The 17,440-nt window shown below is 46.8% G+C and overlaps 1 protein-coding gene across 4 annotated transcripts in view; it reads right to left on the reverse strand.

Annotated features, from left to right (window-relative positions):
• The window catches only part of ADAMTS10 (ADAM metallopeptidase with thrombospondin type 1 motif 10), a 240,291-nt gene that overhangs the window by 20,673 nt on the left and 202,178 nt on the right, over positions 1-17,440 (reverse strand). For all 4 annotated transcript variants that reach the window (XM_069741673.1, XM_069741682.1, XM_069741657.1 and 1 more), the window contains 2 exons: positions 829-955; positions 557-686 (listed from right to left, as the gene is read on the reverse strand). In XM_069741673.1, coding sequence (XP_069597774.1) covers positions 557-686; positions 829-955 — 257 coding nt within the window. The remainder of the gene's footprint in view (positions 1-556; positions 687-828; positions 956-17,440) is intronic.

The raw sequence follows: 17,440 nt of genomic DNA on the forward strand, positions 1-17,440 counted from the left end.
AATGCTAAAATGTTGAAAGATTCTCTTTAAAGAAGCACTCCAATCAAATTTTTTTATCCTCTTAACATATTGCAGTCATCATATTATATAGCACTGTGTACTTATAATTGCTCATTTTTACTTTCTACCCAGTTAATTATTCTGTTTTCCATTAGGTATATGACATCATGTGATTAAAAACTGACTAGCTGAATCCTTTTAAGCGCTATGTAGAATCAATAATCCCTGTATGAATTATAAGTCACTGCAAAAGTCCCTGTCAGGGGGAGTAGTAGAGCAGCTGGGTCAAGAGTTGAAGAGGTGGATGAGAAATGTAGGCACAACACACTTCCTATTTGTGCATAGAGCAAAGGAAAGAGAAGAATTAGCTGGGTAGAAGGGCAAAATGAGCAATTGTAAGTGCACAGTGCTGTATAATATGATGATTGCAATATACTGGGAGGATAAAAACGTTGATTGGCATGCTTCTTTAAATACACAAAAATATAATTATTAATTTGTCCAGCTGTAACCCCATAGCAAAAAGTTCTGCACGACAGGTGATAAGAAATCTTACTCGGGAGGACAAGGTTCAGTGTTACATAGACGCTGCTTTTCCTGTATTTTTACTTGTGTTTCACACATGTCATTAGGCACAGAAGATCCATCTGACAGTCTTTTGCAAACAACATGTTGCATCTGCACCCCTGAAGAGAAAATTAAAATGGAAAAATTGATTAAACTAGTACATATGATTTTCCTGTTAACATTGTTCTTATTAGTTTTGGAGGTTACATAGTAAATGATGACATTTACAATACTGTATGTTCTGCTATTGCTTTAGCGTACCTCCAGCACATAGAGCAGAGCATTTAGTCCATGGTGATAGATGCCAGCTGTACCCACTCTGTGTAGGTTTATTGATGGGGGAATTAAACCTGTAGCGAATAGCAGAAATCTCCTCTCCCATTAAAACCTGTAAGAAATATAGTAAATCTGGCTGAGAATGCTTCTGAATAGCATGATCATATAACTTTTTCTAAATAGTAGCATAGACTAAAAATTACTGCATCTTTTGAAATTCGAATTCACCAGGTTTCACAAATTAAAAAAAAAACAAAAAAAAGATTTGCCTGTGAATTTATTTGTTGTGAACCTCAAGACTGCAAATACTCTACTTGACCAGAAAAGTTATCTATAAGGCCGGCGTCACACTCGGCGTAAGACAATACGGTCCATATTTTACGGCCGTAATACGCAGGAATGTTCACAAAATAGTGATCCGTATGTCATCCGTAGGCAGGGTGTGTCAGCGTATTTTGTGCATGGCATCCTCTGTATGTAATCCGTATGGCATCCGTACTGCGATTTTTTCTCGCAGGCTTGCAAAACCGACATCTAATGGATTTATGGGCTCAAATGTTCGTTAAAACATATATACAGTATATATATATATATATATGTATATATATATATATATATATCATTGAGACACACACATATATATATATATATATATATATATATATATACACACTGTATTTATATTTCATTCAGCGCGAGATATGTGAAAAGCCGGTAATTCAATTGCCGGCTTTTTCTTTCTCCTTAACAAACCCGACATGATATGAGACCTGGTTTACATACAGTAAACCATCTCATATCCCCATTTTTTTTTGCATATTCCACACTACTAATGTTAGTAGTGTGTATGTGCAAAATTTGTGCGCTCTAGCTATTAAATTTAAGGGTTAAATGGCGGAAAAAATTGGCAATTTTCTCCGCCAGAGTAGTGAAGCCAGTGACTGAGGGCAGATATTAATAGCTTGGAGAGGGTCCACGGTTATTGGCCCTCCCTGGCTAAAAACATCTGCCCCCAGCCACCCCAGAAAAGGCACATCTGGAAGTTGCGCCTATTCTGGCACTTGGCCACTCTCTTCCCATTCCCATGTAGCGGTGGGATATGGGGTAATGAAGAGTTAATGTCATCTTGCTATTGTAAGGTGACATTAAACCAGGTTAATAATGGAGAGGTGTCAATTATGACACCTATCTATTATTAATCCAATAGTCTGAAATGGTTAAAAAAAAACACAAACACATTATTACAAAGTGTTTTAATGAAATAAAAACACAGGTTGTTGGAATATTTTATTATCCTGGTAATCGACCTGAAGACCCTCGCTCTGTAACAAAGGAAAAATAAAAAAACAACAATATCTCATACCTTCCGATGATCTGTCACGTCCCACGATGTAAATCCATCTGAAGGGGTTTAGGAAGGAGATAGCAAAAGCCGGCAATTGAATTACCGGCTTTTAAGCTATCTAGCGCTGTATGAAATATTAATATATATACATATATGTGTCTCAATGACATATATATATATATATATATATATATATATACCTATTCTATGTGTACACATTTATTAAACCTATTCTATTGTAACCTGTCAGTGTGATTTTACTGTACACTGCACTGAATTGCCGGCTTTTCTCTCTAACACCGCTGCGTATTTCTCGCAAGTCACACTGCTGGTCCATGTGTAATCTGTTATGATAGGCAATTCAGGAACACAATGTACATAGCGATCAGAGCACACACAGTGATCTGACAACAACCCAAAATAACAGAACGAGCTCTGAGACGTGGGAACTCTGTAGACCGCAATTCCTGATCCTCTCCAAACACAACTAGAGGCAGCTGTGGATTGCGCCTAACGCTCCCTATGCAACTCGGCACAGCCTGAGAAACTAACTAGCCTGAAGATAGAAAAATAAGCCTACCTTGCCTCAGAGAAATACCCCAAAGGAAAAGGCAGCCCCCCACATATAATGACTGTGAGTAAGATGAAAAGACAAACGTAGGGATGAAATAGATTCAGCAAAGTGAGGCCCGATATTCTAAACTGAACGAGGATAGGAAAGATAACTTTGCGGTCTACACAAAACCCTAAAGAAAACCACGCAAAGGGGGCAAAAAGACCCTCCGTACCGAACTAACGGCACGGAGGTACACCCCTTGCGTCCCAGAGCTTCCAGCAAAACAAATAGACAAGCTGGACAGAAAAAATAGAAACAAATAGCAAAGAAGCACTTAGCTATGCAGAGCAGCAGGCCACAGGAGTGATCCAGAGAAACACAAGTCCAGCACTGGAACATTGACAGGAAGCATGAATCAAAGCATTAGGTGGAGTTAAGTAGAGAAGCAGCTAACGACCTCACCAGATCACCTGAGGGAGGAAACTCAGAAGCTGCAGTACCACTTTCCTCCACAAACTGAAGCTCCCAGAGAGAATCAGCCGAAGTACCACTTGTGACCACAGGAGTGAACTCTGCCACAGAATTCACAACAGTACCCCCCCCTTGAGGAGGGGTCACCGAACCCTCACCAGAGCCCCCAGGCCGACCAGGATGAGCCACATGAAAGGCACGAACAAGATCGGGAGCATGGACATCAGAGGCAAAAACCCAGGAATTATCTTCCTGAGCATAACCCTTCCATTTAACCAGATACTGGAATTTCCGTCTTGAAGCACGAGAATCCAAAATCTTCTCCACAATATACTCCAATTCCCCCTCCACCAAAACCGGGGCAGGAGGGTCAACAGATGGAACCATAGGTGCCACGTATCTCCGCAACAATGACCTATGGAATACGTTATGTATGGAAAAAGAATCTGGGAGGGTCAGACGAAAAGACACAGGATTAAGAACCTCAGAAATCCTATACGGACCAATAAAACGAGGTTTAAACTTAGGAGAGGAAACCTTCATAGGAATATGACGAGAAGATGACCAAACCAGATCCCCAACACGAAGTCGGGGACCCACACGGCGTCTGCGATTAGCGAAAAGTTGAGCCTTCTCCTGGGACAAGGTCAAATTGTCCACTACCTGAGTCCAAATCTGCTGCAACCTGTCCACCACAGTATCCACACCAGGACAGTCCGAAGACTCAACCTGTCCTGAAGAGAAACGAGGATGGAACCCAGAATTGCAGAAAAACGGTGAAACCAGGGTAGCCGAGCTGGCCCGATTATTAAGGGCGAACTCAGCCAAAGGCAAAAAGGACACCCAGTCATCCTGATCAGCAGAAACAAAGCATCTCAGATATGTTTCCAAGGTCTGATTGGTTCGTTCGGTCTGGCCATTAGTCTGAGGATGGAAAGCCGAGGAAAAAGACAAGTCAATGCCCATCCTACCACAAAAGGCTCGCCAAAACCTCGAAACAAACTGGGAACCTCTGTCAGAAACAATATTCTCTGGAATGCCATGCAAACGAACCACATGCTGGAAGAACAAAGGCACCAAATCAGAGGAGGAAGGCAATTTAGACAAGGGTACCAGATGGACCATCTTAGAAAAGCGATCACAGACCACCCAAATGACTGACATCTTTTGAGAAACGGGAAGGTCAGAAATAAAATCCATAGAGATATGTGTCCAAGGCCTCTTCGGGACCGGCAAGGGCAAAAGCAACCCACTGGCACGAGAACAGCAGGGCTTAGCCCGAGCACAAATCCCACAGGACTGCACAAAAGTACGCACATCCCGCGACAGAGACGGCCACCAAAAGGATCTAGCCCCTAACTCTCTGGTACCAAAGATTCCAGGATGACCAGCCAACACCGAACAATGAAGTTCAGAGATAACTTTATTCGTCCACCTATCAGGGACAAACAGTTTCTCCGCTGGGCAACGATCAGGTTTATTAGCCTGAAATTTTTGCAGCACCCGCCGCAAATCAGGGGAGATGGCAGACACAATTACTCCTTCCTTGAGGATACCCGCCGGCTCAGATAAACCCGGAGAGTCGGGCACAAAACTCCTAGACAGAGCATCCGCCTTTACATTTTTAGAGCCCGGAAGGTACGAAATCACAAAGTCAAAACGGGCAAAAAACAACGACCAACGAGCTTGTCTAGGATTCAAGAGCTTGGCAGACTCGAGATAAGTCAAGTTCTTATGATCAGTCAATACCACCACGCGATGCTTAGCTCCTTCAAGCCAATGACGCCACTCCTCGAATGCCCACTTCATGGCCAGCAACTCTCGGTTGCCCACATCATAATTTCGCTCAGCAGGCGAAAACTTCCTGGAAAAGAAAGCGCATGGTTTCATCACTGAGCAATCAGAACCTCTCTGCGACAAAACAGCCCCTGCTCCAATCTCAGAAGCATCAACCTCGACCTGTAACGGAAGAGAAACATCTGGTTGACACAACACAGGGGCAGAAGAAAAACGATGCTTCAACTCTTGAAAAGCTTCCACAGCAGCAGAAGACCAATTGACCAAATCAGCACCCTTCTTGGTCAAATCGGTCAATGGTTTAGCAATACTAGAGAAATTGCAGATGAAGCGATGATAAAAATTAGCAAAGCCCAGGAACTTTTGCAGACTTTTCAGAGATGTCGGCTGAGTCCAATCATGGATGGCCTGGACCTTAACAGGATCCATCTCGATAGTAGAAGGGGAAAAGATGAACCCCAAAAATGAAACCTTCTGCACACCAAAGAGACACTTTGATCCCTTCACAAACAAAGAATTAGCACGCAGGACCTGAAAAACCGTTCTGACCTGCTTCACATGAGACTCCCAATCATCCGAGAAGATCAAAATGTCATCCAAGTACACAATCAGGAATTTATCCAGGTACTCTCGGAAGATGTCATGCATAAAGGACTGAAAGACTGATGGAGCATTGGCAAGTCCGAACGGCATCACTAGATACTCAAAATGACCCTCGGGCGTATTAAATGCAGTTTTCCATTCATCGCCTTGCTTAATTCGCACCAGATTATACGCACCACGAAGATCTATTTTGGTGAACCAACTAGCCCCCTTAATCCGAGCAAACAGGTCAGATAACAATGGCAAGGGGTACTGAAATTTAACCGTGATCTTATTAAGAAGGCGGTAATCTATACAAGGTCTCAGCGAACCATCCTTCTTGGCTACAAAAAAGAACCCTGCTCCTAATGGCGACGATGACGGGCGAATATGCCCCTTCTCCAGGGATTCCTTCACATAACTGCGCATAGCGGTGTGCTCAGGTACGGATAAATTAAACAATCGACCTTTTGGAAATTTACTACCAGGAATCAAATTGATAGCACAATCACAATCCCTATGCGGAGGTAGGATATCGGACTTGGGCTCATCAAATACATCCCGGTAATCAGACAAGAACTCTGGGACCTCAGAAGGGGTGGATGACGAAATTGACAGAAATGGAACATCACCATGTACCCCCTGACAACCCCAGCTGGACACCGACATGGATTTCCAATCTAATACTGGATTATGGACTTGTAGCCATGGCAACCCCAACACGACCACATCATGCAGATTATGCAACACCAGAAAGCAAATATCCTCCTGATGTGCAGGAGCCATGCACATGGTCAGCTGGGTCCAGTACTGAGGCTTATTCTTGGCCAAAGGTGTAGCATCAATTCCTCTTAATGGAATAGGACACTGCAAGGGCTCCAAGAAAAACCCACAACGCTTAGCATAATCCAAGTCCATCAAATTCAGGGCAGCGCCCGAATCCACAAACGCCATGACAGAATATGATGACAAAGAGCATATCAAGGTAACGGACAGAAGAAATTTTGACTGTACTGTACCAATGGTGGCAAACCTAGCGAACCACCGCTTAGAGCGCATAGGACAATCAGAGATGGCATGAGTGGAATCACCACAGTAGAAACACAGACCATTCAGACGTCTGTGTTCATGCCGTTCAACTCTGGACAAAGTCCTATCGCACTGCATAGGCTTAGGTTTAATCTCAGGTAATACCGCCAAATGGTGCACAGCTTTACGCTCACGCAAGCGTCGACCGATCTGAATGGCCAAAGACATAGATTCATTCAGACCATCAGGCATAGGAAATCCCACCATGATATCTTTAAGGGCTTCAGAGAGACCCTTTCTGAAAATCGCTGCGAGCGCAGCTTCATTCCATTGAGTGAGTACAGACCACTTTCTAAATTTCTGACAGTATACCTCTATCTCATCCTGACCCTGACACAAAGCCAGCAAATTTTTCTCTGCCTGATCCACTGAATTAGGCTCATCGTACAGCAATCCGAGCGCCAGGAAAAACGCATCAATATTACCCAATGCAGGATCTCCCAGCGCAAGGGAAAATGCCCAGTCTTGAGGGTCACCACGCAAAAAAGAAATAATAATTCTCACTTGTTGAGCTGGGTCACCAGAGGAGTGAGGTTTCAAGGCCAAAAACAGCTTGCAATTATTTTTGAAATTCATAAACTTGACTCTATCACCAAAAAACAAATCAGGCATAGGAATTTTTGGTTCTAACATAGGCTTCTGAACCACCAAGTCTTGAATCTTTTGTACATTTATAACGAGATTATCCATTGAAGAGCACAGACCCTGAATATCCATGTCCACACCTGTGTCCTGAACCACCCAAATGTCTAGGGGAAAAAAAAGACAAAACACAGTGCAAAGGAAAAAAAATGGTCTCAGAACTTCTTTTTTCCCTCTATTGAGAAACATTAGTACTTTTGGCTTCCTGTACTGTTATGATAGGCAATTCAGGAACACAATGTACATAGCGATCAGAGCACACACAGTGATCTGACAACAACCCAAAATAACAGAACGAGCTCTGAGACGTGGGAACTCTGTAGACCGCAATTCCTGATCCTCTCCAAACACAACTAGAGGCAGCTGTGGATTGCGCCTAACGCTCCCTATGCAACTCGGCACAGCCTGAGAAACTAACTAGCCTGAAGATAGAAAAATAAGCCTACCTTGCCTCAGAGAAATACCCCAAAGGAAAAGGCAGCCCCCCACATATAATGACTGTGAGTAAGATGAAAAGACAAACGTAGGGATGAAATAGATTCAGCAAAGTGAGGCCCGATATTCTAGACAGAACGAGGATAGGAAAGATAACTTTGCGGTCTACACAAAACCCTAAAGAAAACCACGCAAAGGGGGCAAAAAGACCCTCCGTACCGAACTAACGGCACGGAGGTACACCCCTTGCGTCCCAGAGCTTCCAGCAAAACAAATAGACAAGCTGGACAGAAAAAATAGAAACAAATAGCAAAGAAGCACTTAGCTATGCAGAGCAGCAGGCCACAGGAATGATCCAGAGAAACACAAGTCCAACACTGGAACATTGACAGGAAGCATGAATCAAAGCATTAGGTGGAGTTAAGTAGAGAAGCAACTAACGACCTCACCAGATCACCTGAGGGAGGAAACTCAGAAGCTGTAGTACCACTTTCCTTCACAAACGGAAGCTCCCAGAGAGAATCAGCCGAAGTACCACTTGTGACCACAGGAGTGAACTCTGCCACAGAATTCACAACAGTAATCCGTATTTTTCTCGCCCCCATAGACTTTTATTGGCGTATTATTTGCGCAATACGGTGACAAACGCAGCATGCTGCGATTTTGTATGGCCGTAGAAAGCCGTAGAATACGGATGCGTAATATACGGCTGATAGTATGTGCACACAATGCGGAAAACACTGCAGATTCGCAGTGTGTCCACAGCTGCGGGTCCGCAGCAGTTTCCCATGAGTTTACATTACAATGTAAACCTATGGGAAACTAAAAACACTGTGCACATGCTGTGGAAAAAAACGCGCGGAAACGCAACAGTTTACATTCCGCAGCATGTCACTTATTTCTGCGGATTCCGCAGCGGTTTTACAGCTGCTCCAATAGAAAACCGCAGTTGTAAAACCGCAGTGAAATCCGCAGAAAAATTGGGGTAAATCCGCAATAAATCTGCAGCAAAAACGCAGCGTTTTTGCCCTACAGATTTATCAAATCCGCTGCGGGAAAATCCGCAGTGTACCATTATACGTGTGCACATAGCCTAAAAAGTTGGTATTCAAACGTATTCAAGAGCATATTTAACCCCTTAACCCCCTGAGGTATTTTTTTTTTAGTTTTTGTTTTTTGTTCCCCTTCTTCCCAGAGCCATAAGTTTTTTATTTTTTGTCATTCAACAAGGAAACAGCTGACCGCACCACCAGAGTACTCATTAGCCGAACCCACCACTGAAGCTGACCATTTGATCTTGGGTGCTTGGCCGAAAAAAAAATGTAGATACATCTCGCAGGCAAAGGAAAATGGCAGCACTCACCGATCTTCCAGAAACAGGTAAACCTTTATTCCATCATGATAAAATCTTCACGGCTCGGGGGTGTACATACAAAGGAATGTGTAGGTCCAGATGAAGGCCATTTCGCGCTGATCTGGTTCTTCAACGGGTCCCTTTTTTTTATATATATTTTTAAAAACTTTTTCTTTTTACTTTTGGCATGCTTCAATAGTCTCCATGGCTAGAAGCTGCCATTAGGGTTGAGCGACTTTTACTTTTTTAGGGACGAGTCGGGTTTCGCGAAACCCGACTATCTCAAAAGTCGAGTCGAGTGAAATCGGCCGATTATGACGAAAAGTCGGGGATCGACCGAAACACGAAACCCAATGCAAAGTCAATGGGAATTTTTTATTTATTTTTTATTTTATTTTATTTTTTTTTCTCTCTCTCTCTCTCTCTCTCTCTATCTCCCTCCCCTCCGTCCCTGAACAGAAAAGCTGGTGTTACACATTGCAAATCGCTACAGCGCACAAGCGACAAGATGACGATAGGCGTCCATGCCCCTAAGACCTATGTCATCACTCTGCCCACGCTCCTTCATTGGCTGAAAAAATGGTGCCAAGAGCGTCATACGACACGCGACTTTGGCGCGAAAGTCGCGTACCGCATGGCCGACCCCACACAGGGATCGGGTCGGGTTTCATGAAACCCGACTTTGCCAAAAGTCGGCGACTTTTGAAAATGAACGATCCGTTTCGCTCAACCCTAGCTGCCATAACTCGATCGGCTCTTCTACATACAGGTGATGATCATATCGCCTGTATGTAACAGAATTGCTCACTTGCTATGAATGCCGACCACCGGGCGGCGCTAGCAGCAATCCATCAGTGACAACCATAGAGGTCTGCTGGAGACCTCTGGTTGTCATCCAACCCATCGGCAACCCGCGGTCACGTAACACGGGCGCCATTGGGCGGGATTTCGGGCGTGCTTGCCGGAAGCGCGTGTTAAATGCCGCTGTCAGAGTTTGACAGCAACATTTAACTAGTTATTAGCCTCGGGTGGATTGCGATTCCACCTGCATCTGTTAGAGGCACATGTCAGCTGTTCAAATCAGCTGACATGTGCCAGAAAGATGTGGGCTCAGTGCCGAAGCCCACATCAAAGGAAGGGAGTCCGACATCGGCGTACTATTATGCCCGATGTCAGAAAGGGGTTAATAACACAAAGGACAGCTGTTTCATGGTTTTTTAAATAAGTGGATTTTGCCAAAGGGCGTTCAACACATAAGCTGTGTAAGTAGTGTCTTCATTAAGAATGACTTCAAAAACACCATTCTAAGAGGGGTTGAGGGGTATACAGTATATGTAAGGGGTGGCCTAGATTGTGAATGCCCCCACCCCATTAAATACGTCCTGGTTAATTATGTATATGTTGTTGTATTTATATATATATTATCTTTATGCATATAAGGTTGGGAGGAAAGTGCAGTACTGAAGTTTGCCCACTAGATGGGGTACCTAAAAATAGTGTACATAGGTTGCTAATAGGAGGAGTCTACTGTGGGTAAGTCGGGAGCATTTCCTGATTTTAGTCAATGAAGACAGGGAGCTGGTACAGCTCAAAGGGGCAGGGAGCCCCAGGCATCGCTCCTATGTAGCAGAGCCGAACAGGCTATGCCAGCTTTTAACCTCCCATGGAGCCTATTGAAGCATGGCAAAAGTAAAAAAAAAATGTTTTAAAAAATATGAAAAAAATAAAATAAAAAATGAAAGTTTAAATCACATTCTTTCGCCCCATTCAAAATAAAATTAAAAAAATCAAATATACACATATTTGGTATCGCTGCATTCAGAATCGCCTGATCTATCAATAAAAAAAAGGATTAACCTGATCGGTAAACGGCGTAGCGAGAAAAAAATTTGAAACGCCTGAATGGCAGACGCGGTACTGATTAAGATACGCGTCTCTGACTGGGGAGCACTTATAGAGAGCTGCACGTAAAGGTGGTCTGTGCCATTTCCCCCCTAGCATCACTCCCCCTTAGTGATGCACTAATTGGAAGACCCCCAGCCGGCCAGTGGGAACTAGAGGGGAGGGGTCCTACGGCCACTACTACAGGGGTTAAATCCAGGTGTCCGGCCGGGAACTTTCTCTTTCACTCTCGGCAGGACACCTGGAAGCTTTTGTCCCTGCAGTCGTGATGTCGGACCCCCTGATTGAGGCCTTACAGAAGAGAGCAGCACAGAGAGGTGAGAACTGGCTTCGGTCCGTTTTTACCGACATCAGGGCTCAGCTTTCTGTGCCCTCTCCCGACCCCCTGCTCACACCTCCCTTATCTTGTCCGGCCTCGTCCTCCCTCATGCCTGCGCCCCCGGGGCCCCTGATGGCAAGCTCACCTTCCACGCTGGCCTGCTCGCCAGCTGGGGGCCGTCCCGTGCAGCGTTCATGCGTTCCGGAGGTAGAATCGGTTCTGCCCCTCTCTTCCACCCTACGGGCCGAGGGTATCCCAGCCGCAGACGTTGTGAGGTCCTCCAGGAAGCGGCGGGGGAGGGCCGGGCGCCGCACACATCATAAAACAAGGATAGTCCCCCCGGGCTCCCCCTGTGCCTCCGGTGGCCGGTGGTGAGCTGGCTAGCGGCGCCGGGCGGCGTAAGGCTTCGCCCCCTTCCATGGCCGCTCCGGCGGGTACCGCGGCTGTGCGGGGGGGGGGAAGGCGGTCTGCCCGCCTACCCCACGCCCTGGAGCGGCTCCAGGTCGGAGAAGGGGCGGCCTCGCCATCTCGCAGCGGCCAGCGTCCTCGGGCACCGCACGCTGCAGCGGTCCGACGCTCGGTGGAAGCTCCGCCCACCGACTTCCTGTCTCCGCCCGCCCACTTCCGGTCCCCTCATTTCAGCAGCGCTGTAAGCCGGACAATCCTCCGTTACCTTCCCTGCGGGCACCTATATGCCGCCCGCAGGGGGTAACCTTGAGGCTGCCAATAGCGCCCCACAGTCCCCAGAGCGTGCTGATCGGTCAGACCAGACCGATCAGCGCGCTGATTTCTCACCTGGTCTGACCTCCTGCCCACCCTCGGCAGACGCCGCACTGATGCCTGCACGGGGGTATCAGGGGTCAGGACGAAGTGGTTACAGCGCGGCTGAAGAGCGCATTGTTCGGTCCCATAGGACCGAGCAAGGCGCTCAACAGCTGCACAACGGGAATCACTGCGTAATATCAAGAAACGCACCAAGCACGGACATATTTACACCTCCCCCCATTGCCCAATTTCCTAATAAAAATTATCTGTCAACTGCCGCCCCGTTAAATCCTAGCAACGAGGCTGAATACAGTTACCGCCTGACTCCCCCCCTTCTAAGTAGCACTACAGGACCGTATACCTTCAATATTCACCCCCATAATACCGCTAGAACCCCCCCCATTACACCGCTGAGCAACGGCGGACGAAGGCGTAGACGCCGCACGTCCTCCCAATCCTCATCAGATAACTCCCATCACCATTCCCACTACCCCTCTAAACGCCCCTCCCGTCACCGTCGCAGATGCAGCTCCCATAGGAGCTGCCGCAGATCTCAGACAACATCCGAGGGGTCCGAATTATCGCAGAGTCCGGATAGAAGTCGCGCACGTGGCAAATCATCTAAATCGCGGGCACCCTCTAGGGCTATCAGCCGGGGAGAACAATCCCCCGCGGCTTCCAGCCACAACAACCACCACGCAGTCGCGGAAGACGGAGCCAACAATCCGCCACTACGTGGTAGTAATCGGGCTCCATCGCAAGCTACTCAGCATCAATCCCTCGCTGTAGCGGGAGCCAGAGTTTCCCCGTCCTGCGACATCACCCCGTCAACATCTGCGGGGGTTCCTCCAGGATCGGTGTACACTCGTCCAGAGTCACACAGCAGTGAGTGTTCCAAGGATAGCGAGGAAACGTTACGCTACAGGGTTAATGTAAAGGAAATGGAGCTAACTTCAGCGTTAAAGGAGATAATCCTACAATTATCTCATGCAAGGGGAAATGTGGTGAACAACACAACACCACAGTCCGCTAATCTACACAAAGACGCCTTCTTCTGCGGGATCAGCCCGCTAGGCGCTCATATAGATCTAGACACTAGACAGAAGATATGGAACAACGATTATATTGACATATGGTCGCTGTTATCAGCGGACCAACAAACGGTGGATAGAGCTAACGATAGGGGTTTCGATAGGGGGAGATCGAAAATCGGCTTAACCATGAATAATTGGCTCCAGGCCTTCGCAGTATTGGGCTGTATTATGGGCCAGAAGCATCCGGAACGCTGCTCCGAGTTGTTTATATATCAGGACATGATATATAGTTCGTACAAGTCGCACGGCGGTTCAGCCTGGCGTCGGTACGACGAGGAGTTCCGCAGGCGTCTGGCCCTACAGCCCGATCTAGGTTGGGGGGTGAAAGCGACAGATGTGTGGTTGCGTCTGATGCTGTCCCAAAAGCAGCCCCCCTTTTCAGCCACGACCACTAATTATTCCGCAGCCGCAGGTCAGAACTCGGTGGTCGTGCAAAAACCCGGGGCCTGCTGGCTATATAACAAGGGAAACTGCCGTTTCCACACATTATGCAAATTCAGACATGATTGCTCCGCTTGCGGGGGGGGGGCACCCAGAATCAAGGTGCACCCGTCAGCTGCACAAAGGGCCTACAAGGCAGAACCCCAGTGAGCGTAACTGCGATGGCCCCCTGGCTAAAGCTCTACCCTAATAAGAAAGCGGCTCAGCAGCTGCAGGCAGGATTCTCCGATGGTTTCTTTATCCCCTTTAGGCTAACAAGAACGCCAACCCTATCAGATAACCTAAAATCGGCTCGTGAATTTCCCAAAATTCTCAGACTAAAAATCGAAAAGGAGGTAGAAATGGGTAGAATAGCAGGCCCCTTTAAATCGCTCCCCTTCAAAAACATGAGAATATCACCGTTAGGCATCATACCAAAAAAGGAATCCGGTAAATACCGCCTAATCCACCAATTATCTCACCCAAAGGGCGATTCGGTTAACGACGCAATTTCCACAGAAGAAGCTTCCGTCTCATACGCGTCGTTCGATAAAGCGGTAGAACTAGTCCGGGCAGCCGGACCCGGCGCCCTGCTAGCCAAATCCAACATAGAATCGGCATTCCGGTTACTACCCGTGCACCCCGAATGTTTCCACCTTCTGGGCTGCAAAGTGGACCAATACTATTACTTCGACATGTGCCTGTTATGATAGGCAATTCAGTACCACAATGGACATAGCGGTCAGAGCACATACAGTGATCTGACAATAACCCAAAATCATAGAACGAGCTCTGAGACGTGGGAACTCTGCAGACCGCAATCCCTAATCCTCACCAAACAACACTAGAGGCAGCCGTGGATTGCGCCTAACTCTGCCTATGCAACTCGGCACAGCCTGAGAAACTAACTAGCCTGAAGATAGAAAATAAGCCTACCTTGCCTCAGACAAATACCCCAAAGGAAAAGGCAGCCCCCCACATATAATGACTGTGAGTAAGATGAAAAGACAAACGTAGGGATGAAATAGATTCAGCAAAGTGAGGCCCGACTTTCTTAACAGAGCGAGGATAGGAAAGATAACTTTGCGGTCTACACAAAACCCTAAAGAAAACCACGCAAAGGGGGCAAAAAGACCCTCCGTACCGAACTAACGGCACGGAGGTACACCCTTTGCGTCCCAGAGCTTCCAGCAAAACAATTAGACAAGCTGGACAGAAAAAATAGCAAACAAATAGCAAAGAAGAACTTAGCTATGCAGAGCAGCAGGCCACAGGAATGATCCAGGGAAAAACAAGTCCAACACTGGAACATTGACAGGAAGCCAGGATCAAAGCATTAGGTGGAGTTAAGTAGAGCAGTACCTAATGACCTCACCACATCACCTGAGGTAGGAAACTCAGAAGCCGCAATACCACTTTCCTCCAGCAACAGAAGCTCACAGAGAGAATCAGCCGAAGTACCACTTGTGACCACAGGAGGGAGCTCTGCCACAGAATTCACAACAGTAACCCCCCTTGAGGAGGGGTCACCGAACCCTCACCAGAGCCCCCAGGCCGACCAGGATGAGCCACATGAAAGGCACGGACAAGATCGGGAGCATGGACATCAGAGGCAAAAACCCAGGAATTATCTTCCTGAGCATAACCCTTCCATTTAACCAGATACTGGAGTTTCCGTCTTGAAACACGACAATCCAAAATCTTCTCCACAATATACTCCAACTCCCCCTCCACCAAAACCGGGGCAGGAGGGTCAACAGATGGAACCATAGGTGCCACGTATCTCCGCAACAATGACCTATGGAATACGTTATGTATGGAAAAAGAATCTGGAAGGGTCAGACGAAAAGACACAGGATTAAGAACCTCAGAAATCCTATACGGACCAATGAAACGAGGTTTAAACTTAGGAGAGGACACCTTCATAGGAATATGACGAGAAGATAACCAAACCAGATCCCCAACACGAAGTCGGGGACCCACACAGCGTCTGCGATTAGCAAAACGTTGAGCCCTCTCCTGGGACAAAGTCAAATTGTCCACTACATGAGTCCAAATCTGCTGCAACCTGTCCACCACAGTATCCACACCAGGACAGTCTGAAGACTCAACCTGTCCTGAAGAGAAACGAGGATGGAACCCAGAGTTGCAGAAAAATGGCGAAACCAAGGTAGCCGAGCTGGCCCGGTTATTAAGGGCGAACTCAGCCAAAGGCAAAAAGGACACCCAGTCATCCTGATCAGCAGAAACAAAACATCTCAGATATGTTTCCAAGGTCTGATTGGTTCGTTCGGTCTGGCCATTAGTCTGAGGATGGAAAGCCGAGGAAAAAGACAAGTCAATGCCCATCCTACCACAAAATGCTCGCCAAAACCTCGAAACAAACTGGGAACTCTGTCAGAAACGATATTCTCTGGAATACCATGTAAACGAACCACATGCTGGAAGAACAATGGCAACAAATCAGAGGAGGAAGGCAATTTAGACAAGGGTACCAGATGGACCATCTTAGAAAAGCGATCACAGACCACCCAAATGACTGACATCTTTTGAGAAACGGGAAGATCTGAAATAAAATCCATAGAGATATGTGTCCAAGGTCTCTTCGGGACCGGCAAGGGCAAAAGCAACCCACTGGCACGAGAACAGCAGGGCTTAGCACGAGCACAAATCCCACAGGACTGCACAAAAGTACGCACATCCCGCGACAGAGATGGCCACCAAAAGGATCTAGCCACTAACTCTCTGGTACCAAAGATTCCAGGATGACCAGCCAACACCGAACAATGAACCTCAGATATAACTTTATTCGTCCACCTATCAGGGACAAACAGTTTCTCCGCTGGACAACGATCAGGTTTATTAGCCTGAAATTTTTGCAGCACCCGCCGCAAATCAGGGGAGATGGCAGACACAATTACTCCCTCCTTGAGGATACCCGCCGGCTCAGACACACCCGGAGAGTCGGGCACAAAACTCCTAGACAGAGCATCCGCCTTCACATTTTTAGAGCCCGGAAGGTACGAAATCACAAAGTCAAAACGGGCAAAAAACAGCAACCAATGAGCCTGTCTAGGATTCAACCGCTTGGCAGACTCGAGATAAGTCAAGTTCTTATGATCAGTCAATACCACCACGCGATGCTTAGCTCCTTCAAGCCAATGACGCCACTCCTCGAATGCCCACTTCATGGCCAGCAACTCTCGGTTGCCCACATCATAATTTCGCTCAGCAGGCGAAAACTTCCTGGAAAAAAAAGCGCATGGTTTCATCACTGAGCAATCAGAACCTCTCTGCGACAAAACAGCCCCTGCTCCAATCTCAGAAGCATCAACCTCGACCTGGAACGGAAGAGAAACATCTGGTTGACACAACACAGGGGCAGAAGAAAAACGACGCTTCAACTCTTGAAAGGCTTCCACAGCAGCAGAAGACCAATTGACCACATCAGTACCCTTCTTGGTCAAATCGGTCAATGGTTTAGCAATACTAGAAAAATTGCAGATGAAGCGACGATAAAAATTAGCAAAGCCCAGGAACTTTTGCAGACTTTTCAGAGATGTCGGCTGAGTCCAATCATGGATGGCCAGGACCTTAACAGGATCCATCTCGATAGTAGAAGGGGAAAAGATGAACCCCAAAAATGAAACCTTCTGCACACCAAAGAGACACTTTGATCCCTTCACAAACAAAGAATTAGCACGCAGGACCTGAAAAACCGTTCTGACCTGCTTCACATGAGACTCCCAATCATCCGAGAAGATCAAAATGTCATCCAAGTACACAATCAGGAATTTATCCAGGTACTCTCGGAAGATGTCATGCA

The sequence above is a fragment of the Ranitomeya imitator genome, chromosome 1 (assembly GCF_032444005.1).
Source record: "Ranitomeya imitator isolate aRanImi1 chromosome 1, aRanImi1.pri, whole genome shotgun sequence".
Classification (NCBI taxonomy): Eukaryota; Metazoa; Chordata; class Amphibia; order Anura; family Dendrobatidae; genus Ranitomeya; species Ranitomeya imitator.